This window comes from Syngnathus scovelli, chromosome 3 (assembly GCF_024217435.2).
Source record: "Syngnathus scovelli strain Florida chromosome 3, RoL_Ssco_1.2, whole genome shotgun sequence".
Lineage (NCBI taxonomy): Eukaryota > Metazoa > Chordata > Actinopteri > Syngnathiformes > Syngnathidae > Syngnathus > Syngnathus scovelli.
In genome coordinates, this window is record NC_090849.1 from 21,512,153 (window position 1) to 21,535,300 (window position 23,148).

The 23,148-nt window shown below is 46.1% G+C and overlaps 6 protein-coding genes and 1 long non-coding RNA gene across 8 annotated transcripts; 3 read left to right on the top strand and 4 right to left on the bottom strand.

Moving 5' to 3' along the window:
* Positions 1–297: 297 nt before the first annotated feature.
* Positions 298–2,686, bottom strand: LOC125994067 (gastrula zinc finger protein XlCGF57.1). Its single transcript, XM_049763262.2, has 3 exons — positions 2,602–2,686; positions 2,452–2,517; positions 298–2,129 (listed from the first exon to the last, which is right to left on the bottom strand). The coding sequence occupies exons 2-3, from the start codon at positions 2,510–2,512 to the stop codon at positions 724–726; spliced, it is 1,467 nt and encodes a 488-aa protein (XP_049619219.1). The 5' UTR covers positions 2,513–2,517; positions 2,602–2,686; the 3' UTR covers positions 298–723.
* A 126-nt stretch (positions 2,687–2,812) lies between these two features.
* LOC125994132 (gastrula zinc finger protein XlCGF8.2DB) lies at positions 2,813–5,012 on the top strand. The gene is made up of 3 exons (XM_049763353.1): positions 2,813–2,957; positions 3,033–3,118; positions 3,453–5,012. Exons 2-3 carry the CDS (start codon positions 3,037–3,039, stop codon positions 4,460–4,462), a joined length of 1,092 nt encoding a protein of 363 aa, XP_049619310.1. The 5' UTR covers positions 2,813–2,957; positions 3,033–3,036; the 3' UTR covers positions 4,463–5,012.
* Positions 5,013–5,120: 108 nt separating this feature from the next.
* spinb (spindlin b) lies at positions 5,121–9,834 on the top strand. The gene is made up of 6 exons (XM_049763409.1): positions 5,121–5,262; positions 6,066–6,283; positions 6,358–6,406; positions 6,473–6,723; positions 6,975–7,208; positions 7,431–9,834. The coding sequence occupies exons 2-6, from the start codon at positions 6,232–6,234 to the stop codon at positions 7,628–7,630; spliced, it is 786 nt and encodes a 261-aa protein (XP_049619366.1). The 5' UTR covers positions 5,121–5,262; positions 6,066–6,231; the 3' UTR covers positions 7,631–9,834.
* A 64-nt stretch (positions 9,835–9,898) lies between these two features.
* Positions 9,899–16,995, bottom strand: LOC125994016 (phosphatidylinositol 3-kinase regulatory subunit alpha). Its single transcript, XM_049763150.2, has 17 exons — positions 16,793–16,995; positions 15,506–15,955; positions 14,863–14,992; positions 14,697–14,789; positions 14,079–14,150; positions 13,877–13,993; positions 13,530–13,731; positions 13,236–13,318; positions 12,316–12,433; positions 12,134–12,232; positions 11,876–12,056; positions 11,673–11,798; positions 11,447–11,589; positions 11,114–11,290; positions 10,945–11,019; positions 10,679–10,849; positions 9,899–10,613 (listed from the first exon to the last, which is right to left on the bottom strand). Exons 2-17 carry the CDS (start codon positions 15,695–15,697, stop codon positions 10,424–10,426), a joined length of 2,169 nt encoding a protein of 722 aa, XP_049619107.1. The 5' UTR covers positions 15,698–15,955; positions 16,793–16,995; the 3' UTR covers positions 9,899–10,423.
* On the top strand, positions 14,992–19,445 carry LOC137840117 (uncharacterized). The gene is made up of 2 exons (XR_011086570.1): positions 14,992–15,493; positions 17,530–19,445. It is a non-coding gene; the product is annotated as an uncharacterized lncRNA (long non-coding RNA).
* On the bottom strand, positions 17,373–18,872 carry shld3 (shieldin complex subunit 3). Of its 2 annotated transcripts, none has more exons than XM_049763431.1 (3): positions 18,734–18,872; positions 17,856–18,294; positions 17,373–17,694 (listed from the first exon to the last, which is right to left on the bottom strand). In XM_049763431.1, exons 2-3 carry the CDS (start codon positions 18,291–18,293, stop codon positions 17,491–17,493), a joined length of 642 nt encoding a protein of 213 aa, XP_049619388.1. In that variant the 5' UTR covers position 18,294; positions 18,734–18,872; the 3' UTR covers positions 17,373–17,490. The 2 variants fall into 2 exon arrangements, with proteins under 2 accessions (XP_049619388.1, XP_049619387.1); XM_049763430.1 differs by having other exon boundaries at positions 18,730–18,838.
* LOC125994163 (serine/threonine-protein phosphatase 2A catalytic subunit beta isoform) lies at positions 19,076–22,782 on the bottom strand. The gene is made up of 8 exons (XM_049763389.2): positions 22,351–22,782; positions 21,269–21,307; positions 20,992–21,162; positions 20,451–20,624; positions 20,291–20,380; positions 20,058–20,219; positions 19,778–19,896; positions 19,076–19,690 (listed from the first exon to the last, which is right to left on the bottom strand). Exons 1-8 carry the CDS (start codon positions 22,450–22,452, stop codon positions 19,618–19,620), a joined length of 930 nt encoding a protein of 309 aa, XP_049619346.1. The 5' UTR covers positions 22,453–22,782; the 3' UTR covers positions 19,076–19,617.
* Between the last annotated feature and the right edge of the window lie 366 nt (positions 22,783–23,148).

The following is a 23,148-nucleotide window of genomic DNA, read 5'->3' on the forward strand; positions in this document are numbered from 1 at the left end:
ACCAAAAAGTTTTATTGTAAGTTAGTTTATTGTGTGATTCGTTCTTTTTTCAGGTCATGACTTCAACCAGTAGGTGTCAGTAATGCCCATTGAAGTTGGTGCCACCTCGCCGTAAAACAAACGAAGAAGAATATAACGTCATTTCCTGATTACGAACGAGTCGTGAGTGCATTTCCCGCTCACCAACGAACAAATCTGAGTGAGTGATTCGCATTTCCAGTTCATCGCGAGAACGGATCAGTGCGGGAGGGTGCATGTGTGCGCGTGCGTGTGACCAAAAAAAAAAAAAGCACAGTATACGCTTTGATCCCTTTATTTTTTGTTTCTTTGTAAAAGTTCTCATTTTGTGTATACATGAAAAGCAAATAGCAATCAACTCATTTACCAGTAAATACAATTAAATCAAAGTATGAAAGTGGGGATTAAATGAGGTGTGAATTTATGATTAAATATAGATGAGAATGCAGAAACTTTTACGTTCTTGCTTCTCACAATTCATGTTGATTTTCAGAGAAGACTAACGCAAGAAAATACATTTAGTAGACGTGCTCGTGAATGAAACACGCTTCTCGCCAACAACGAGACGATGAGCAAATGATATTAGAGGAAAGAGGAAAAAAAAACGATTGAATGTTTTTCTACAAAAGGAGCAATAAAAATAAATTCTCCAGTATGCATTCGCAAGTGTACGGCTAGACTTGATTTATGAAAGAACATTTTCCTTCATGTTGAGCAACTGAAGGGTTTTACTTTTGTGTGTGTTGTCATATGTACCACAAGGTATCTTTTGCAAGCGAAAGCTTTACCACAAATTAGACAACCAAATGTTTTTTCTCTAGTGTGCGTTTTCATGTGTATTGATCGATATATAGCACGAGAGAAAAGTTTGCCACAAGTAGAGCAACCAAATTTTTTTTCACTTGTGTGTGTTTTCATGTGTTTTGACAATTTTGACTTTTGAGGGAAGGTTTTTTCACAAACTGAGCAACAATAAGGTTTGACATCTGTATGATTTGCCATGTGCATTGACATTTGGTCCTTTCGGGAGTATGTTTTTCCACAAACTGAGCAACGAAAAGGTTTTTCTCCCGTGTGTGATCTCATGTGGTTTATGACGTTTGCCTTCCGAGTGAAGGCTTTAGAACAAATGACGCAACAAAACGGTTTTTCTCCAGTGTGACTTCTCATGTGTACTCGTAGGCTTAATTTGCGGGAGAATGATTTACCGCAAGTTGCGCACGGAAAGTTTTTTTCTTTACTGTGTACAATCATGTGTGTGGCCATGTCTGCCTTTTGCGAGCACTTTTTCCCACAAATCGAGCAACAAAAAGGTCTTTCTCCTGTGTGTGTTCGCATGTGCGATGTCATGTGGGACTTATGAGCGAATGTTTTACCACAAACAGAGCAACAAAATGGTTTTTCTCCCGTATGGGTTTTCATGTGTAATGTCACATAATCCTTCCGGGAAAACATTTTCCCACAAACTGGGCAAGCGAAGGGTTTTTCTCCTGTGTGTAGTTGCATGTGGTTTTCCGCATTAGCCTTCCGTGAGAATCTTCTACCGCAAGTTGAACAACTATAAGGTTTTTCTCCAGCATGTGTGTTTCTAGTAGGAAGTTGTTTTTCAGCAATGCTTTCAACGCAACTTGAGATCGTTTCCGCTTCGTTCAACGTTTGTGAAGTTTCTTTGTTGCTGAGAATTGTCACCTCCTGAGAGAACTTAGATTTTGTGTGGTCACCTTCACAGTCTGCGCCGCTCAACAAAGATTCCTCCGGGTCATTTTTGTTTGAAAGGCAAGTTGAGAGGCTGTCTGATACTGGTCCTCCATCGTGGTCTCCATGATAAAGCGCTGACCCTTCGGGTGTTTCTTCGTCATCTTCGCTTTTCACAGTGACAACAAGAAGTGGCAACATACTCATGTCAACCTCCTCCCCTTCCTCCTTAACAGCAGGAGACAGTGTATCCTTGCCTTCTTCTTTAATATCCTTGCCTTCCTCTTTAATTTTGTCAACCTCCTCCCCTTCCTCCTTAACAGGAGGATACAGTGTATCCTTGTCTTCCTCTTTAATTTGAAGGCCCTCTTGCTTCAAACTGGTGCTCACGAGTCCACAGATACACTGTGGGACGCCTGCAAGACACAAGCCAGTCAGTTATGTTCTTCCGAGACACACACCAGTCAGTTATGTTCCTATAAAACTGCAATACAGTTGACAATTTGTTTTTTTCTAACAAAACAAGTATGCCTTCTCTGAGTGATGCCTTTTCTACCTTTTCGGATAGAATAATGCAATCCCAGTAATCAATTAAAAGTAATCAAGTTACATTAAACGTAGGGGTGAAACAAATCCTCAAGCCACCACCAACATCATTACATCGGCATTCTGAAGTTATATTTACTTTAAAGAGTTTAGGAAGTGGGAAAAAAGAAAACAGTGGCCACGTGGACAGACCTCCGATATGATTCTGGCCAACAGCTTCGGAATGTTTTTGATGCCACTCGCACGACGCCATTTTTTTCTGTAGAAGAATTTGAACATGTTATGAATCGCAAACGCATCAACTACTTCAACGCTGGTGATGTTTTTCAGTGGATTTCTCACCCGATCGCCGTCGTTCTTTTCCTCCGTTTTTTTTTTCTTGTATGGCTACATTGCAGTCATGCTAACTTCCACCTTTTTCTTCTTCGATGGTGGCTTTATGGTAGTGTAACCAATAGAAGAAGAAAATCAGGGTCCCGATAGCCGTTTACTATCAACCAATAATTCAAAAATTTGAATGGACTGAAGTGCAGAATCTCCTCACCACTGTAATAATCATTATATTTAATAATTATTAGTAATTAGTAAAAAAGATGGCAGGCCTGCGCTCCCCTGGATGTTAACTTACCTCAAAGCTACCACCGAAGAAGAAGTCGGTGCGGCTTCAGACAACCCCAAAACGACGCGACTTTCACCAGGTGAAATCCAGACTTTAAAAACATCAATAAAGTGGTTGCGGGAGCGACTAATAACACATTCTGACTATTCAACAGAATAATGGCGTCGTACGAGGAGAACGAACTAGAACGTAAACAACACGAAGCTAATGGCAAGAATCACATCACCATGCACATCCAAGGTCAGGTTACTCGTCTTCTACTTTTTGCATTTTCAATCAATAATAAAAAAAAATACACGATCCTGTGATTAGAGCAATATCAATAAATGCAAGTGATACGCCTATTTGCAGTCCATCCATCTTTAAAAGACGATATTGTTTACACAAGCAATCTGTTCCAACAATTTGAAGAACACACATCCAGAGAGCCAATAATTTTAGCCAATTTTTTGAAAATGAAATAAAAGCTGCTCGCCTTCTATTTCTACGTAGCGAATGGCATGAGCAGTCAACGGCCAAAATGTGTGTCTCTTTGCTTGGGCCAATATATCTGAAAGTTTGCTGCTCCATCCAGGCGTCCAACGATTGATCGATCATCAGGATGGGAGATCGAGTTTGGACCAAGAGGGTTCACAGGTCCCGCACGTTAAACAGGAAGAGGAGGAGACTGACGTCAGCAAGTTGCCACTGACTGTCGTTTTTGTGAAGAGTGAAGACGATCAAGACGAACCACCCGAGCGGTCACGGCTTCATCGTAGCAGTCCAAGTGGGGGACCCTTACCAGAAGACCTCTTAGCTCCACTTTCGGGCAGCGACGACACAGAAGAACCTTTGAGGAGCTGCTCAGACTGTCAAAATGACAACAAAGAGTGCTGCGAAAAGGAAACAACTCTGGGCAACCTGGAAAGAGTTTGTGTTAAGCGTTCTGCTAAGAAACAACACGCCAAGACGCACGCAGGAGAAAAACCTTTTAGTTGCCCATTTTGTGGTAAAACGTTTGCTCGAAAGGAGCATGTGCAGGCACACGTGAGAATACACACTGGAGAGAAACCCTTCAGCTGCTCGACCTGCGGTAAAGCATTCCCTCATAAGGAAACCATGATTGCACACTTGAGATCACACACGGGAGAAAATCCCTTTGGTTGTTCAATTTGCGGTAAAACGTATTCTCGTAAGACACACGTGGAATCGCACATGAGAACGCACACGGGAGAAAAACCCTTCCCTTGCTCAGTTTGCGGTAAAATGTTCTCGCAAAAGCCAAACATGGTTAAACACATGAGAATACACACGGGAGAAAGGCCATTTGGTTGCTTATTTTGCGATAAAGCGTTTCTTCATAAGTCACACGTAGAGTCGCACATGAAAATACACACGGGAGAAAAACCCTTTAGTTGTTCAGTTTGTGAGCTAACATTCTCCCAGAAGCAAAATCTGGTGTCACACATGAGAACGCACACGGGAGAAAAGCCTTATAGTTGCTCAGTTTGCGGGGAAAGCTACGCTCAGAGTAAGACTTTGACTGCACACATGATGCGGAGACACAACAAAGACAGGAAAATGTGCAGTAATCCCCCGCAATAGCGCCAAACAAATGAATTTGCCCGACTTTCCTGAAAATAACCTTTTATCGAGCTGTACAAATATGGATCCTGTTCGCCGTCTTCATTCTTTTGTCTTTTTGAGGCCTTATTGAATGCCAAGTTGAGATTTAGTAAAGCTGCCACCTCTTGCCACAAGGTATGTCAACGAATATTTGGAGCAATACTACATTGTCCGAAAGGTTAGACACGTTTCCTCAATTCAGAAGTTTTATATTGATTTTTAAATGTTTTTTTACTTTGGAAAAAAAATCCGCGATGTAGTGAAGCCGCGACAAACTAAATGCGAAGTAGTGAGGGATCACTATTACGCCCCCATCCGGTCAACAAAATAGCTCGGTACTACTATTAGACACGAAAAACTCGAGCACTCAGTGAAGACTCATTATTTAGCAACATGAGAAAAGGCGGGACGACACTGGCGTCACTATTTTGGATATCTTTTTGCCGCGGGATCTTTAAAATAAAAGTGTCCTAATACGGCAAGTGGCTGGTTCATTGCAAGCATTTACAATAAAAGGCATTAAAGCTAATTGAGTCCCCCGTCAGTTATTTTCATTACTGAGTTATTCTACGTATGAGGCTATCGTAACATAAAACCCCGTACAGTAGTTCACGGTGATGCTTTAACTTTGAAAGGCATAACTTTCTCACTTCCGTGGTGCTTCCGCTGTTAGCACCGCAAGCTTGGTGAAGCGTTGTAGAACGCTGGCGGAGAAAAAGCGGATCAATTGGTACGCGGAGGTCGACTGCGATTGTACCGCGACGCCGAACGTCGAGTCGGTAAGGAAACGGACACGTTGGCCGGTCGGCCGCGCGCTCCTTTATGCACGTTTGCGCCAAAACAAAAGCTCCTTTGCACCGCAGTGTCAGCTCGCCACCTCCTCCTTTGTTCGTTACACACAATGCGCATTTTTGTCAAAAATGTTTGTGTACGCAAGTCACCCTCCATCACACATGCGCCGGACACACGTTAGCATCCTTAGCTTTCTAATATTCTCGTGGCCGCTGAGGGGAAGAACAAAAACATGTTCAGCCTCGGTTGTATGCTTTACCAGTAGCACATTCCGAACCTCGGTGTGCGTGCAAGGGGGAGGGGGGGGGGTCGTGACGTAATTTGTAGTCTAAAAGGTCTTGTATGGCGCAGGGAATTGACGTTGCTGCTCATTTAGTAATTGTACACGAATGCGTCAAAGTATCAACGGTGGTGGATTGGCCCAAGTATATGTATATTGGGTCTGTTTTTGTATTTTTAAATATATATACACGCACACACTGGTTTGAGTTTGGGAGTGGTTTAGGTGTGCTTGTATTCAGGTTTTCCATGCAAAGCGTGTTTTGGTTCTAGACTGAGTTTGGTGATTGTCTAGGCACGAAAAACTCTTGAGCTGCAGCTCTCACTGAAGGCTAAGTCTGGTTTAGTTTAAGCTGGCCCAAGTGTTCCTGGCTAAGAATGTTTTTGAGCTGGACTGAATCTGGTATTGATGCAAGCAGGATTCGGAACTCAACATAATTAGGTGGTTTGAAAAAAGGCAAAGTACAAAGAAATAAAATAGGCAGATGCAACTTCTTTTTTGTGTCTTCAGGTTGGACCGAAGCTGGAACTTGGTCTTTCCCTCCAGGAGTTCGGCTGCACCCCCCAGTGTGAATGCTTCAGGGGCCACTCTAATTCCTGGTGTTGCTCCTCCCCCTCCTTCCCCCTCCCCATCCCTCCAGTGGCCCCATCCCCCAACCCCCCACCCAGGTGGATGAATGAAGACCCCCTTCAAGAGCCCAGAGGCCCCGCGGCCCCGAGCGGACGGAGGTGAGTGTCCGCCATCCTGCCGCGAGTGTCCCCGAGTTCCCCACTGAGCAAACCGGGGTAACTTTGTACTGCAGGACATTCTGGTGTGTCAGTCAACATGATGAAGCGGAAGAATCCTCACAAGTAAGCCCAAAATAAAAATCACAAAGACGACAAAGAGGTTCTGAAACGTCTCCTCTTCTCTGACAGGAAACATAAGAGCGACGTGGGGCCCAGCAGAACTTTGTCCCCAGTCAAGACAAACATTGTGGGCTGCAGGATCCAGCACATTTGGAAGGAAGGCAGTAAGTCGTCCCAGTGGAAGGGGACAGTTCTGGACCAGGTCCCCGTCAACCCGTCCCTCTACCTGATCAAGTACGACGGCTTCGACTGCATCTACGGCCTGGAACTGCACAGCGATCAGCGCGTCATCGGACTCCAGGTGCTGCCCGACCGAGTGGGTAAGGTGGTGCCGACCTGACCGACCAAGCAAAATGTCTGTGAGCTAGAAAGTACCATCAGCAGAGGTTCCGTGTCAAACGCCATTTGACTTTTTTCGGACAGTCACCTTTGTGTACAAGGAAGGCCAAGTAACCACAACGTCCAACTATTAATATATATAAAACTATCGATTAATATAGAGCGACTCCAAACTAAAATCAAATGATAGAGCGATGATTTAACTTGCGTGGTGGTCGCCATTTACCTTCAGCGCCGGCTCGTGTGACGGACGCGCTGCTGGCCGACGCCATGATCGGCAAGGCGGTGGAGCACATGTTTGAGACGGAGGACGGGCCCAAGGAGGAGTGGCGGGGAATGGTGCTGGCCCGCGCGCCCATCATGACGTCTTGGTTCTTCATCACGTACGAGAAGGACCCCGTGCTCTACATGTACCAACTGCTGGATGACTACAAAGAGGGAGATCTGCGCATCATGCCTGACGCCAGTGAGTCCGACCTGAAACAGAATCTTGAATAAGCTCATATTTATTTTATGGAGGATTGATAAAATAAGTCATGCTCGTTGAAAAATGCCCGCCGTCACTCATTGGAGGGAGCCATTCATTCAAAATCATTGTCACTCCATCGCTAATAAAATCAAAATAACGGGGAGCAACCAAAATTGAAAGCTCCAAATTGAAAATGGATTTTCCCTGTTGGTCCCGCAGGCGAAAGCGCGGCATCGGAGCGCGAGCCGGGCGAGGTGGTGGACAGTCTGGTGGGCAAGCAGGTGGAGTACGCCAAAGAGGATGGAGGCAAGCGTTCGGGGATGGTCATCCATCAGGTGGAGGCCAAGCCCTCCGTCTACTTCATCAAGTTTGACGATGACTTCCACATCTATGTCTATGACTTGGTCAAGACCACTTAAGGCCTGCCTGGCCCTTCAGAAGACCACCGCCGACACCCCTCTTAAGACACACGGACACGTTCGTTGTTCTTTTCAGAACATGCCAGTCACTGTAAGCCCGCCCCCTTGGATGACGCAACCCAGGTTGCCAGCAAAGCTTGACTGGACCTCTCTGGAGTTTTACCATTATCAGCTATGATTCAAGTTGGAGTCAAACTTAATGGGAAATCATCATTAGCAAGCTAACCGGATGCCGTTGATGGCATCACATTTAAGGCTCTCTCTGGACTTTAAGCCCCATTAGCTAGCTCTCAAATTGTTTTCCAAATTCATGGTAATTTGTTGGCTAGCTAATCGGGCACCATCGTATTTCAAATCCGTCTGCATCGGTAGCATCTTTAGCCTGTGTCGATAGCACCCAAGTTCCAGTTGATATTCATGGAAACGCATCGTTAGCAACATTGAATGATCTGAGGATCTCCGGACTGCTAGCTACATTAGTATCGTTAGCTAGCACTCGTGTTGTTACCCAAATTTACGGTAATTTGTCGACAAGCTAATCGGACTCCACCGAGATCGCTTTTAGGATCCGTCTTGCCCGTTAGCGTCATTAGCTTGTGGGTCGATATCACTCAGTTAAAATTAAGCGAATTGGGCGCCATTGGTGACACACCTGCACAGTTCGGAGGGTGCGGGTTCAATTCCACCTCCGGCCCTCCCTGTGTTATAAAGAGCTCGCTGGACCACTAGCACCGTTAGCTTTCACAACTCACGGTGACCCATCCATGGCGAGCTAACCGTAGATGGTTGACTGAACACTTTCTTGCTCAGCTGCTTGCACCGTTAGCTCACACAAGCTTGCACTCCAGGTGTGGACGAAACTCACGGAGCTTGTTTGCACGCTAATCAGATGGTGGACAAAACATTGAGCGACCTCTGAATGGTCGGCACAACTTTCTGCACTCGACTTGCTGACCTTGTAGCATTCCAGAACATTCCCCAGCAACACAACAACGTCACCTGGCCTTGAATTGATGAGTGGCTCTTCAGTGTGGTGTTTATGAACATCATTCTGGAACTTCAGTTTTTTTGTTGTTGTGCTTTAATCGTTTAACTGTTGGACAAGATAAAATCTCTCCGTTTGCTGTTCTTGGATGTCATTCTAGAATGTTTGTTTTCGTGCTTTTACAATCATTTGACGTTCTGAGATCAGACTGCAGAACAAAATACTGGCGTTGAGTTGGTGATTGGTCTTCTAGAAATTGCTTGAGCTTGATGTTCTCAGCATGCTTTGGGTTGTCAATTTTGAATGTTTGACATTCTAGACATTCCAAACACTTACTGAAGAACAAGGTGAAAAATAGATTGTCGAACGGTCTTCTGAAAACTTTCTTTACTTTGATTTTGGGAAATCATTCCTGGATGTTCCTCATGATGACTGGTCTTCTCCAATGTGGGTTTGATATTCTCACCAAGTTCTTGGGTGTCATCCTAGAATGTTCCTTTTGGTTGTAGGATTTTCTAGAACAACATTCTCTGATGTCTGAAAAGCAAGATGTGGTATGATGTGGATCTGGTGATGTCTTCTAGAATGAGTGATGTCATATTGCTGCTTTTTGTACAAACACAAATCAATTCTTTTGCTGCTGGACATTCTGAAAAGTCGTTAGCTCCGTCTGAAGGACAAGATGTGATCTGGTGTTTATCAGGCTTTGAGAATATGCACTTGGTTCTTGGACCTCATGTTTGAGAACATTTTTGTGCTTCTTATGCTGTAACAATCCAATCCTGCTATCGCATCAGCAAACTGGGAAAACTTCATTTCATCCTTGAATCTTTGATTTCTCGTTGTGCTTTAACAATCCTTTCGGACCTTCTCGAACTTGCGAGGAAAATGCGAGGAGCAAGCTAATGTTTTCAACTGGAGTAGATGTTTAGTCTTGTTGCAGAGAATTGACTCGATTGCGTAACCATGAAAACAACTGCAGGGGTTGCTGGAACACGCGTGTCAAGGATGCATGTGTGCCATGCGTGTCACATGATTTATGTACGTTGTATAAGTTGTTGCATGTTTGTATCTTTTGTGCCTTTTTATTTTATTCAATTGTCGGGGACTAAAAGTGGTTACGTTTGTTTTGGGCGTACTGTCCCTTTAAAAGTGTGCCAACGTCGTGTTCAAGCTGAATAAGGAGATGAAAATTATTAAAACAATTCTCTTTTTCAAACCTTAAGAGTCTTCATTGCAAGCACAAGTAAACAGGAAGTGGACAAGCACCAGCATTGACAAAGTGAAGAACAAAATTATCTTTATTGATCCCGAGAGCAGAAAAGGTTGTGCGCTATGAAGCGTTTTGTTTTGCAAAATACTGAAGTGATCTTGAAATGTTTCACACTTCCTGGTAGGAATGGAAAATGGAAGCGACACAAGCACCTGAGTCCTGGCGAAAAGTCTTTGGAATGATACGGTCCACATGTCACAGTGCGGCTTTGCCATTTCAGTACCTTCTATATCGAAAGTCGGCCGTGGGTGTAAGGCGGCGGAGTCCAGTGTGATTTCACAACTTCTGCCACAAGGAAGCAGGAGAATTGGGAATGATTCACTTCATTCCCAAAATCAGAATTCTGAAAAGTAGACCCAAGATAGATCCAAAAAAGCTCATGCAAAAAAGAAAAAGGGGGTGGGTGATTAGGAAAGGACGAGTGCTTTCAAACGAAGGTCATAAAGAAACTCGAGGGAACGAGCGACTGAACCTGCCACTGCACTTTGACTTTGGAGAGAGGGGTGGCTAAACTGGAACAAAGTCAGATGGCTTGTCAGCGCCTCTGCTGGCTGTAGACGGGAAATGCGAGCGTGACGTTGAGCGAGTCGTTGTGCTGCACCAATGACGTGTGCTGGTAGTGCAGCACCAGCTCCTTCAGAGACGCGTACAGGTTGTACGGTTCGGCAAAGCCGAAGCCCGTACTCGTCTTGTTGATTACGCAGTGCTTCACTTCCCCCTCCACCCTGAAAGCATGCAAACATACATCAGTCATGTTTGAAGTTAAAAAAAAATATTTTGTAACGCATACATGACAGAGCAGGCGTAGCATCCCGGCTTGCTGCTGTCTCGGACCAGGAAGGTTCCGTCCTTCTTGCCCCATAGCAGCGACTCGGCTTGACCGCGGTTGATGTTGCCCAAACGCCAGAGACGCTCATCGTGGTGAGGAAGGTCCTCCTCATCCTCCACCGTGCTGTACTCGCTAGGGACCGCCAACCAATACCGGTTAGCGAGCAATTCAAATCCGAACGCTGCGGATTCTTGATGTGATTTCGCGTTGCGCGTGCGCAGACTTACTCCACTGTGGTCTCGTTCTTGAGTCCCAGCCACTCGTTTAGTTTCCTCTGCCGGACCCCCTTCTGTGTCAACCACCTGCATAAGTGTATAAAACACACATGCGGTTTGGCTTGAGCATCCATCGCATAGCATGGCAGCAGCATCCTCGGTTTTGGTGTCGGTGGCCTACATGAGGTACAGGTCTCTGGTCTTGCGCAGCTGGATGAGGTCCGGCTTGATGCTGTTCATCTTCTTGTCGATCTCGCGGTAGTCGGCGGCCTGCTTCTTGAGGTCCACCTCCAGGTGGCGCTTGCTGTCCACGATCTCACTGATGCGGGAGCGTAACTTGTCGTAGTTCTCCATGATTCTGACGGGACGGCAGCGAGAATCATTTCAAACCTACTTGCACGTTTTTAATAAATGAGCGGACGCAAAGCATCGGACACATGCAGCCGCTAGCTTTCTGGGTCGTTCTTCCAACGGGTTCCTCAGGCTGGGGGGGGTTGACCTGGCAACAGTTTACCTCTGGATTTCCTTGTCGTTGCCCTCGCGGCGGAACTTGTCAATGTACTCCTTGCTGAAGCGATCCTGGGTCTGACACTGCTCCTCGAAGATCTTGATGGTCTCGTTGAAAGCCTCGATGGCGGTGCGCTTCATCTGAATCTCCTGCAAACGGCACGGCAGCGTCACGATCCAGACCGCCGCCAAACAGCAAGTCCCATTGGCGCGCATGTTTGCGTTGTGAGCACCTGAGAAGTTCTGGTGTACTCCTCATACAGTCTGTCGTACTCGCGGTTCTTCTCCTGGTACTGGAGGTGGTATTCGTGGAGCTTTTTGCCCACCGCTTCAATGCTGTCCTCTTTCACAACCTGGTCCTGAAAGAAGACACAAGAAGGGCGTACGTCAAGACTTGTGACCGACTTGTGCCTTTGCGCACGTGTGACAAATGTACCTGCTGGTGCTTGGAGACCGGGTAGAGCAACTTGACGTCCAGCTTGGGGTTGTATTGTGCCAGGGACTCGTGCCGGTAGTGATTGATGAGCTCCACCACCGAGCTGAACGTCAGTGGGTCCGAGAAGCCGTACTTGCCCTCGCGGTGGAAGATCTTGATCAGCTTGTTGTTGCCTCCCTTCCTGTGCGCACACACACGCACGCCTCCAGTCAGACTACTGCTCATCACCTCAGTGGCGATGGTGATGACGTCGCTCACCTGAGCGTGAGCGTGTAATCTCCGTGCATCTTGGTGGAGGCGTCGCGCACTAGGAAGGTGCCGTCGGCCGTGTCTCGCAGCTTCTCGTTCACTTCCTCCCTGAAAAGGGAGGCGGCGGAATGACGGTGGAATGGCGGCGAGACTTTTTGGAGCATGTGTATGTGCGCGTGGATATGCCTTACCTGGATATGTCGCCCCAGTACCACTCGGCATCATGTAGCGCCATGCTGTTGTTGAAGGTGCACGCCGTGGCGGACGCCGAGGCCGGGGTGGAGGGTTTGGCAGGTTTGGGAGGTAGAGCTGAAAAAAAGAAAGGAGACGCTATTAGACTTCCTGTTCCTTGTTGAGATACAAAGTGCCCACAAACTGGCGTGAGTAAATGCCAAAGCAATTTATCTAAGCAGCGTTTTGTCCTGATCACAAAGGTGAGGAACACTGCATATCAACAACCACATATTAAGAATTTAAAAACCAAGAAAGGAGAAATCAGTGCTCCAGAATATCCTGCTCTGATCTTTGCTCCGAGTGGACCAGGTAGCCTCCTACCTGGACCGTTCATGTTGATGTAACATAGTATTAAGTTCCGCCCCCCGCAAGCCTCCCGGTGCTCCATGCGCCTTCAGCAAACTTGCGCCGCCACCGCCGCTGGTGCCGTTTTTGGCGGCGACCGTCCGCACGCTTTAGTCACGCGTTCCCCTCTGCCGCTTCCAGTCGGCGCGGCCGAAAGGAGAGCGGCTTGGAGATGTGTGACGTCACCGCTCGGGCTCCACCAATCGCCGGGCAGCGGTCATATCGCCACGGCAACATCAGTCCCCCTTCCCTAACCTCCCATCGCTGCTGCATCCCAGTGAAGCGATGATGTAACCGTTGTAAAAGCAGCCAATTATAAGCTTGCCGTTACACGGCGCCACTCTAGCTTCCTGCTGACTGATGGGTGGATTGAGAAGTGAAATCAGACTGCCAGACTGACACCTGTCAATCATATAACTGACATGACAACGCATCTGTGATCCCAAGAGCTCTGAGTGACGCTTTCAGCTGAGAAATAAGTTCATAAGTACGTACATTGGGGTGTTTGCAAGTTAGCGTGTTAGCATGTTACCTGGAGCAGCCTGGTTCACGTTGAGCTCGCTGGTGATCAGAACTTCAAGAACCTGGATCAGAGGGTCTGAACCTGACTCACACCTGATAGGACAATAAGAAAAGACAAATGTCATTATTTTGTCAAAATAAAACCAGCAGAAAAAAAAAAAACATTTATAGTCGTATGCAACAATTTTAGAAAATCTTAAAACAAAAACTTGAACCGCCAAACACTGAACTGAAAGCCAGAACTTATTCAGAGCAAAAGTCAAAACTGCCATGCGTGTGTGTGTGTGTTTGTGTATAGACTAACCCTGCAGCAGTCTGTCTGAAAAGTAGCGGACCAAAAATCTCAGCGAGGCCTCGGACGCTAAGCTGATTGCGGGCAGCGTGCACGCAGAGTCTCGCCAGGTGACGCACCACGCTGAGCAAGGTCAGGCCGTATTGGGCGGGGCATGTGGGAGAACTGGCCACGCCCAGCAGCACCCGAGCGCACTCCTCGGGGTCTCGGACTTCTGCGGGTGGAAAACACCAGTAGGGTGAGCTGACACATGACAAGAACCACATCATCAAAAAATCCAAATCTAAAAGTCCCAAAGTTACAAAAATAAATAAATAAACTAGCTATACAAGTGAAGGACTAGGAAGTAAAGTTCAGACCTTGCACGGCGTGGATCATGTCAGCCTGCAGCGAAGATGGCACAACGGGCCCAGGAAGCTCTTGCAGGAAGCGGACAACGCCTTCACACAGGGATGACACCTCCATTTGCTCCAAGTCTGAAAATTAAAAAAGCCCCAAGGTTACCAAAGGGAAGCCCGGCGGCGTCCAAGCTCCCGACAGGCGCTCGCACGACGTTCTCACCGGCTTCGGCCAATTGCCTCGTGTCCAAACTTCCGGCGCTGACACAGCGGTATACGCCAGGATTGTCCACGCCTGCACGTGAGAACACACTCTCATTTGTTTTAATATTCACTCCTCTCTTCCGGTCCAATGACTTCATATTTCACCATTTAAAATACATGGAAATATATGTTAAATGTATCCGTAAAAAAAAAAAAAAAGAATTACTCCTGGTCATTGGATTAGTTGGAATTAATTCTAAGTAATGAAGCAATTATAGATAAACAAATGCAAACTGTATATGTAAAAATTGTATCCTTCTCATGATATTACACTTAGGTATGATTAGTCAACCAAATTTTTGAAAATGTTTAAAATGTGTAAGGTAGTTTTTTGATCGCAAAAAAATTTATTTTCATTCATTTGATTATGCTTGGTAAAATGCATTTATGTGATTGTTTACTTAAGAAATATTTGATGAGGTCCCTTTACAAGCAGTTCAAGTCTCATTGTATCGTATTATTTATGAATAATGTAATAATTGTAGCTATTATTGTTTCAAGTATGAATTTATTTTAATAGCAAAATAATTCATTGCAATTGCATGTTTCCCACCATCATGGAATGTTCCTTGTGTACCTTTACTCTCGACAGCCTCCATCAGTCTGCCGAGGAGTGGCGGGGCCGTATCGGGCGGTCCGAAGTGTTCTGGAAGATCAGGCAGTGTGACGCCTGCGAGCGGACACCCAAACATGAGTCAGTGCGGACGGATGGCATCGCCGCCAACGCTCGCTCACTCACGCACCCTCGGACTCCGAGTCTGTTCTCATTGACGCGGCCGAGGGTGGCCTGGGTGGTCGGGGCTTGGGCGTGGGGGGTGACATCCTTTTCCTGCCCACAAATTCCACGTAGGTGCCCGGGAAATCGCCCTTTACCTGCGTTTGAAATCAATGATTAATATTGATAAATTGAATTAAAACGGAACATTTGAAGTATAGGCATATAGTTCTTTTGTCTCGTCAAAGGGTATTTGGGGGCATAAATGACGAACCGGATTTTGCGAACCGGGCCAGGTGATACGTCTTCTGCATATATGTTCTGGTTATTGTGGTTACCACGGCAACAGCATTGTTGCAGACACCTGGGAGGTGCACACCTGTCGGTGGGTGCAAGTGACCACAAGGGGTCACTGCGCCTCAGAGCGCCTCAACAGCTGAGCCAATTTATCCTGATTGGGAGCACGCACACACCAGGGTTCATAAGGAGGAAACCACACACTCCTCTTGTCTGGTGAGTAGCAGCAGCAGCAGCACCACCAGCAGCAGCAAAAAACAACAATCCTTTCGATCAGCGCGCAACACAGTAGCAACGAACCGCACTGAGCTCCACGGAGAAAGGAAAAAACTCAGAGGAAGAGGAGACCAAAAGGACTACAGGTGAGCTCGCACCTGTGTGGTTTCATTGAAGCCAGGCAGCCATCCGATCTCTGAGGGTCGCTCCTCAGCGCCGGCACCGCAGCCGAGCGCTAAGAGCGCCCCTTTGCTGACCAGCAGCATGTCGCCCACGTGCAGGTCAATGTCTTCCTCACGCTCTTTCTTGTAGTCGTACAGCGCGCGGTACTGAAAGCCCTCCGACGCCATGTTGGCAGCGGGCGGCTATGGCTTGGTGAATGGAGAAAATTTGGTGTGTAGTCCCTGACTGCAAATATAAAAATACTTTTTGCCTGAGAGGAAGAGTTTAGCGCGGAGAACGACGTGGGAGAAAATATGGCGTCTCCCCCGTCTCCATGTCCGCTAGTGTTGCATCATCCGTTAAGTGCCAGATGGCGAGCTACACCTCCGTTCATGAACAGGAGTCTCAACTGAGGCGGAGGAGACATCGGGCGACAGCAGCTACACCTGTGACAAGAAAGGAAATCGGTAAATGGCAGAGCTGTAATGTGGGCTTGGACATGGCCCATGTTTTTAGGCTGATGCTAATGTTTATTTGATGGACTAACATTTGCATTGCCTTCTATTAAAGGATTTTGGAAGACTAACACGCAATGTGTGATAATTTATAACTGTTCAGTTTGCAGCATCTTCAAAATAGATAAAAAAAAACATTTGTCATGTAATGTCACCATTTATTTTAATTTTGAATACAGGGTTTTAAATCACCAGATGACATTTTCAGCATGGTTGTCTCCCTACTGCAACACACTTGACTTCGCTGACAAACTGATCATTTGAATCAAGTGTGTTTAAGTAGGAATGCACCTAAAATAGGCTGCTTAGGACCGATAAAAACTGCCGTTCCGATTCTCTACTATATTTAATAGACTATTTCGATTTTTGGCTAAAAGGTGTAATGTAAAATCAAGAAAAAAACTTAAGGAGTTGAGCTACAAAAATTTAAAAAAAATGTACAATGTTGATTTCACTACAGATAAATCTATAACGCTTAATGTTTGCTTGTTATTAATTATGCCACTTATAATTATCGCTATTCTGGTCGTGGTGTGACGTCACTTGTCAGCTGACCTACTTTGACGTGCACTTGATCGAACAAATGATTTACTTTTTCTGACTGCTACACGTCAAGCACTTCAGCGAGTGAGTTCAATTAACATTTAGTAAGAAAACGACGCAAAAGTGAATCAAGGGACGAGAACGAACACTAAATGGGGAAACAGGAAACCACAATGCGTGCCTCTGTTAGCTTAGCCTGTTAGCTACTACCACTGTTCTCCTCACCTTTTAGTGCGCCAGCGAACGACGAGCAGGACACAAATTCGACTTCATGATACGACAACGAACGTTGAACACATCAGAAAATAATCTAAACGATGGAAAATAATCAGCCACTCTGTTTATTAGCACTTAAAAATTGCTCGCTCGTGGTCGCCCCCACTAAATTTGGTAGACAGCTAGTAGACTAGTCAAGTAAGAGCAAGTACGAACCACATCCGGCTGGGACTATCACAATGCAACTACTATTTAACGTAAACGAAATATGTTTGAAAACGTTCTACAACTTTATACGCGTACATGCGTTCACAAGCAAACACAGGCTATTTTCAAAATCAGTCATTTTGAAATACGCCATCTATTTTATCAACAATTTGTTGCGTATTCGTTCTATTTTTAACAACGAATGTGCCTTGCGTGACGTCACACCAGCTGTGGGAGGCTGGGCTGCGACGTCACTTCCGCTAACCCTGATTTCTCCAGTTAAATTTGAGGCTGCGTAGCAACAAAGGAACAAAAGCGTGGGAGATGTCACAAAGAGAGACAATGAGACAATGCTGCAAGACTCCTTTTTTAGAACAAAATGTACTTTTGAATAAACCTTTATTTACACATACACAAGTGAAAAACATTACGATAAAATGAAATCATGTGAATACTTCTGAAAATGTCCGTGTGAGCCACCGTGGCGATGAACGGCTCGCTTACAAGCTAAAGATTTCTCCGACCTTGTGCACACACAGCCTGATGCTGCCCGACAGCTGCAGATGCTCCTTCAGAAAGTGGCCCACCTGTTCCGAGTAGGCCACGTCGCAGAACACCCAGATCTCAGCCCGCTCACGCTGGATGTTGGCGTTGCACGTGGGTAAGCCGGCATGCCGGGCGGCACTACTCAGAGCCCGCCACACCTGCAGGAGGGAGTGAGACGTAGGATTTGTAAAAATCCACGTGAATACATGGAAAACATGTTTGGTATCGGTTGAAATTAAAATAATCCCTCGTGAGGGGGGAAGTATGACTTTGTTTTTCTCTGACACGCTGATGTCACACTTAGCTGCCATGATTGTACCTGTTCGATGTCTCGTGTGGCTCCGCAGTTGTCCCGACTGATGACCCACTTGGACCTCTGACGCGGGTGGAGCGCATGCACGGACACGGTGCATCGGAAGCGCTTCGAGAGCGAAGGTGACACCTGATGCACGTCTTTAGAAGCCAACACACTCCAGGACCGTTTGACTGCCGCTGCAGCGATGGGCAAGTTTACAACTCCTTCGTTTAAAGCCTCTTGGCGACACTTTACATCTGCCGCATTGATGACGGGGGCACGTTTGGCCGGTCTGATGGGCAGGGGGCATTGTGCTGACGAGTGCAAGAACCACGGGGTGAAGACAGAGGGAGGACGGCAGGGGAAAGGTTTTAGGAGCTTTTCTGTGTTTGCAATTAAATCACTCAGCCCATCAGAGGCTTTGAGACGATGGTGAAGACGCCTCATCTTCATCACGTTCATGCTGAAACATCAAAATGTTTCAATGTAAAGCTTGCAGGGAAAGGCCGTTCATTTGGTACATGGAACTTTAGTAAGGAGTTTATTCACCACTTAATACCACCATTATAACGTGCCAATTATAGAAACTGTCAATACACAATGTAACAAATGATGCATCACAAATATCGTATAGAACCGCTTAGAAAAATGAGTGAAATACATTCGATTTTTATTTACAATGATGATAGGGCTATGTAGCTAAACTTAAAAGACCCAGTTATTGTAGCTGTGGCGGGAGGTAGCCGATTAAAGTTTACAAGCTAAACGTCGAATAGACATTATCAGTACGCAAACGGCAGAAGCTAACAACCGTGGCTAACAGTTAAATACGGGCAGACATTTAACCGGATTAACCGAATGATTTAGAAATGTAAACAATTAAAATTCAAGTACATACATACGTTCACATCGGCCATTGTGAAGTTGACTGTTGCTAGCTAGCAAACATCTCGGATCCTCTCGCGATACTTCAAATTATATTTTCAGTCGTAAAGATTGCTTGTTCTTCATGTTACCTTGGCATTTTAAGTTTTAGTTGAATGAATGAATATATTTTGGAATGAATGTCAGCTTTACGCTTGGGGAGGTGTAGGGTCCAATGAGAACCGCATTCTGCAATACCTGATTTATATGATCAGGATCGGTTTAGATTTCGTTTTAGACATAGCTTGATCATTTAAATGAGGTGTTGCAGCAGTGAGATAAATGTCAATTTGGTGAACAAAGACGCAGAGACTGATGGGTTAGGTCAACAGGACATTTTATTATTTGATAGCTTTGTGGTCTTGAATGACAGTAATATAGTTGCTGACTTGATGAGCAGCGCTGTATCTAAAACTCACAGCTGGACTACTTAAAGCAAATGGTACTTTTCTTTTAGGCATCCTCTTCTTGTTCCAAACAGAAAAAAAGCACAAACGTGGCAACATGTGATGAGATGTGATCAGATGGGCAGGGATTTAAAAACCAAATAAATTAAAACAAATTGCAGGGGAAAGGATCAGAATATGGCACATTTGGTCCACCTTGGAAGTTTTATTATGTCTTAAAAACATTTCAGAAACAGAAAAAAAAAGAAGTAATATCTTATTTGCACGTGTAGCACAGCGTTAACGACAGCAGAGTGGAAACACATTTGTGGTGGGTGGGAGGGGTTTGAGAACAGGGCAAGGGGGCGCTAACTTTAACTCGGGAACAGGATTCAACCAATCGCTTTTTTTCTCCTCGGTACAGTAATGAGGGTGTGAAGAGGAACTGGGCGACCAACGGGGACGGCGCCGAACATTCACAGGAAGTAGTCGGGAGTGCGTCTGGTCACGTGGGGCTCGCCACGGCGGGGGGCCGGGTCAAACTGAAGGCTGAGAAGGAAGCGACGAAGGTGCGTTACTGATTGATCAAAAGGGTTGATTGGCTGCCAGACCAGCGGCGTCACGTGACGGACTTACAAAGAGTACTTGAGGGTGTCGTCCAGTTCCATGATGGCCGCCTGGTTCCCGCAGCGGTAGCAGTAGTTTGGCGCGCTGAAGATGGTCACCACGTTCTTGTCGTGACCCCAGTTGTAGCCCTGCACGCACAGCACAAACTTAGTACGCAACATAGGCCACACTTGGTTGCCTAGCAACAGAGGCACTTGAGCGCTCACAGCGCTCCGTCGCCATGGAAACTGCACTTCAAGTGAACACGCAGGCACGAAAATAGAGGTTTCATGCGAGGTGGGAGGGTTACCTCCATGACCAGCTGATGGGCGCGTGACACCAGCGTCAGGCCGTTAGCGTGGTTGAAGGTTTCCGAGATGTCCTGGCCGAAGGTGTAGCCTGCACCTCTGGGTGAGATGCCCCAGCCGCCGCGGTCGTCGGGGTCCGACCACAGCAGGTCACACATGGGGCCCTGCGAACGAGGGCGAATCCATTACAAACACCAATTCATTTCTAACACACAGATTTGGACAGCAAGCCCACCTCATGAGGGACCTCCTGCAGGCGGTCCAGAGCTCGTATGTGGTCCAGGGTGTCTATGGAGGGCGACAAGCCTCCATGGAGACAGAAGATCTAGAAGTGGGGGAAACAACCATGAAGTCCCGAGAGATGCCGGAGATGGAAGGCCGATGGCCACGCCCACCTGTCCGTCGACCAGCGCGGTGAGCGGCAGGTAGTCAAACAGGTCTGTGAAGTACTTCCACACATTGGCGTTGCCGTACTTCCTCAGGCACTCATCATAGAAGCCGTACACTTGCGTGATCTGCCGGGACTCGTGGTTCCCTCGCAGGATGGTGATCCGCTCCTGGAAACGCACCTGAGCGCACCACATTCACACCCTACTTAGACTCGAGCGCACAATTACTCTTCAAGTGAACTGTATTTAGTTATTTACCCCTCTCAATTTGTACTTGTCGCACAAACATAACTATTAAACGTCTACACAGTGTTAATGTTAAAAATGTTGCCACCTTAAATGTAACCTATAACCTGTACAACTCTTTTTTTTTCTTTAAAGGGGAAGCGGAAATCAATGCTTGCGCACACACTACAGAGGATGTGGGTGTGCTCAGAGTTACGCAATCACATTCAGGTGCAAGGTAAATGGCACACACGGCACACATCCCATCATTAAAATTGCTTCTGTACAAGTCAACCTATGAGGGAAAAGTCTGGTGACGGACCTTTAGCGTCACAAGCAGTGTGACCGTCTCCACCGAGTAGTAGCCTCTGTCCACGTAGTCGCCCATGAATAGGTAGTTGGTGTCAGGGGACTTGCCGCCAATCTTAAAGAGTTCCATCAGGTCGTGGAACTGGCCGTGCACGTCGCCGCACACAGTCACCGGGCATCGCACCTGAAGGCGGCACACACGCCGGTCAATTAAGTCAAGTTAACATTTCGTGCCAGCATGTATACTGCTTGGCTACAAAGATAAACCTAATGCATCCCAGGAGTCTCACCTCCTGGACGTTGGACTCCTTGGTCAAGATCTCCTTGGCCTGAAGGAAAAAAAAAAAAAAAAAGTCAAATCACGAGGCACGTTGTAAGAAAAAAAGAGAAGTGTGTGTGCTGTAAAGTAATAAATAGACGAGCTGCCATGTGAGTGGTCATGTGATCGCCAAACCGCACACAAATTCTGTGCAACTTTTATGTTGGAACTTCTTGTAATTTCACAAATTGTTATCTGTCAAATGTTATTTGCTATGAAAAGTACGATGATTGCATCGAGAACAGCCTTTTTTCCTGGGGGGGGGGGGGGGAATGAAAGACTTTATGTACACTTGTATGTACAGTAGACACACACACACAAATATATATATTTAAAGAATAAAGCACGGTTGATGTGGTTCAACGCGTAAACAGGAATAACGAGCACCTGAAAATAAACGATAGTAACGAGGATGTAATAATTCAGCAACACTTGTCGCACCATTGACATTATACACGACACTTGACATTTAAACGAATGTAGTCTGACGTTTGTTTGAACCACCTTAACGTTCATTTTGTGAATCTATAGAAGCCGTAGTAACGTTTCTTAATGAGCCTTGTCAGCTTCATGCAATAAAACAGATGATCGATAAAGGCAGGGCGCGGTACGCAGCACCAAAATGTACTCACACAGACCCACAGTGTTTGTAATGGTTACATTTTAGATCAAACACACACAGACATAAAAGAGATTTAAAACACACAAAACATTTGTTGTGTAAGGACTTGTAAGCGTAATGCGACGAGCAGTAAACCCGGCTCCGTCTACAGAGCGGGGAGAAGGGAAATTATGCCAATTTGAGAGCCTTTGATACCCCGAGATTACAATTAAACAAAGAGACGACAGTTAACATTCATTTTCAAAGCAAAAAGTCTGGCAACATGTTCGACTACGATTAGGAGTCGAGAATTAATCGGAGAACTGCGAAAATTAGCCGCGAGTATCCGCGGCGCTCCAGAAATTAGACAGAGCCAATTCCGCAATGTAGGCCAAACGCGAGGCTGGCGGAATGTTAAACTGAAACTGACGGAATGCTCCGGCCAATCTTACCTTCTCACAGAGTGTCCTCACTTGGTTTTCCGAAAGCTGCTTGCACTCGTTTAGCTGTTCGATCCATTGGTCTAACTCCTTTGTAAAAGATTTGTCTTCCATGACAGCCGCAGTAGCTCCGCTAAACTAGCCGCGTTAGCTACCTTGAAAAAAAGAGGCCTGTTACGACGCTAGCTGCGTTAGCTTTTAGCTTACCGTATTGTTAACCTGACCCAGTCCCGCCAAACCCGTCACAAATTCTACGATTCCACCGACAGCTAACGAGCCGTTCGGTCAAAACAGATCATGATAAACTACCGAGGATGAATTACAGAAGAACTGAGATGGATTTAATCGGCCGGGGGGAGTGAAGAGGTCAGAAAGTCCCCGTTGCGGCAGACCGAAGCGGCAGAAGACAGCGGCTAGCCGATGTGCTAAAAAGGCTAGCTACAATAACATCCGGGCTTTTCAACAGCAGCCGCTGAAGGCATACAAGCGACATCGCGTGGAGGGACGGTGAATTGCATGGCCTCGCGTCTTTTGGCCCTTGCAGTTTTTTATGACGTCAGTTATGACGTCTCAGAGTGATTGAAAGCGATACTTCAGTGAAAATGCAAATATCTTAATAGAAAATGTATAGTCACCTTAATTAAAGTTATTTGCTCATATTAAATGAATTGAACTAAAGTATTAGTATTAAAATAAACCCAAAAATAACAGAAAACGGTAAAGATTTCTCCAAACAAGCATTAATCAACCAGCTGATTTAACTGGGAATGTACATCCGACTGCAAAGACATAATTCCGGACAGCAAAAAA

What these genes read in the sequence shown, in the direction of transcription:
- LOC125994016 (XM_049763150.2), bottom strand. Translation starts at nt 15,697, where the DNA reads ATGGCGTCGGAGGGCTTTCAGTACCGCGCGCTGTACGACTACAAGAAA. An exon ending in GAGGCAATTGGCCGAAGCCG is followed by an intron (nt 13,994 to 14,078) that starts GTGAGAACGTCG and finishes TTTAATTTTCAG; the next exon opens with ACTTGGAGCAAATGGAGGTG. An exon ending in TGCTACGCCTGCTCTGTCAT is followed by an intron (nt 10,614 to 10,678) that starts GTATGCGTTACA and finishes GCATGCTTTCAG; the next exon opens with GGTGGAGGGGGAAGTGAAGC.
- spinb (XM_049763409.1), top strand. Translation starts at nt 6,232, where the DNA reads ATGAAGACCCCCTTCAAGAGCCCAGAGGCCCCGCGGCCCCGAGCGGAC. An exon ending in GCGGCCCCGAGCGGACGGAG is followed by an intron (nt 6,284 to 6,357) that starts GTGAGTGTCCGC and finishes TTTGTACTGCAG; the next exon opens with GACATTCTGGTGTGTCAGTC. An exon ending in GGTGCTGCCCGACCGAGTGG is followed by an intron (nt 6,724 to 6,974) that starts GTAAGGTGGTGC and finishes ATTTACCTTCAG; the next exon opens with CGCCGGCTCGTGTGACGGAC.
- LOC125994132 (XM_049763353.1), top strand. Translation starts at nt 3,037, where the DNA reads ATGGCGTCGTACGAGGAGAACGAACTAGAACGTAAACAACACGAAGCT. An exon ending in CATCACCATGCACATCCAAG is followed by an intron (nt 3,119 to 3,452) that starts GTCAGGTTACTC and finishes TGCTCCATCCAG; the next exon opens with GCGTCCAACGATTGATCGAT.
- shld3 (XM_049763431.1), bottom strand. Translation starts at nt 18,293, where the DNA reads ATGAACGTGATGAAGATGAGGCGTCTTCACCATCGTCTCAAAGCCTCT. An exon ending in CCACACGAGACATCGAACAG is followed by an intron (nt 17,695 to 17,855) that starts GTACAATCATGG and finishes TCCCTCCTGCAG; the next exon opens with GTGTGGCGGGCTCTGAGTAG.
- LOC125994067 (XM_049763262.2), bottom strand. Translation starts at nt 2,512, where the DNA reads ATGGCGTCGTGCGAGTGGCATCAAAAACATTCCGAAGCTGTTGGCCAG. An exon ending in TGGCCAGAATCATATCGGAG is followed by an intron (nt 2,130 to 2,451) that starts GTCTGTCCACGT and finishes TGTGTCTTGCAG; the next exon opens with GCGTCCCACAGTGTATCTGT.
- LOC125994163 (XM_049763389.2), bottom strand. Translation starts at nt 22,452, where the DNA reads ATGGAAGACAAATCTTTTACAAAGGAGTTAGACCAATGGATCGAACAG. An exon ending in TGAGGACACTCTGTGAGAAG is followed by an intron (nt 21,308 to 22,350) that starts GTAAGATTGGCC and finishes TTTTTCCTTCAG; the next exon opens with GCCAAGGAGATCTTGACCAA. An exon ending in TGCAGGAGGTCCCTCATGAG is followed by an intron (nt 20,220 to 20,290) that starts GTGGGCTTGCTG and finishes CCTCGTTCGCAG; the next exon opens with GGCCCCATGTGTGACCTGCT.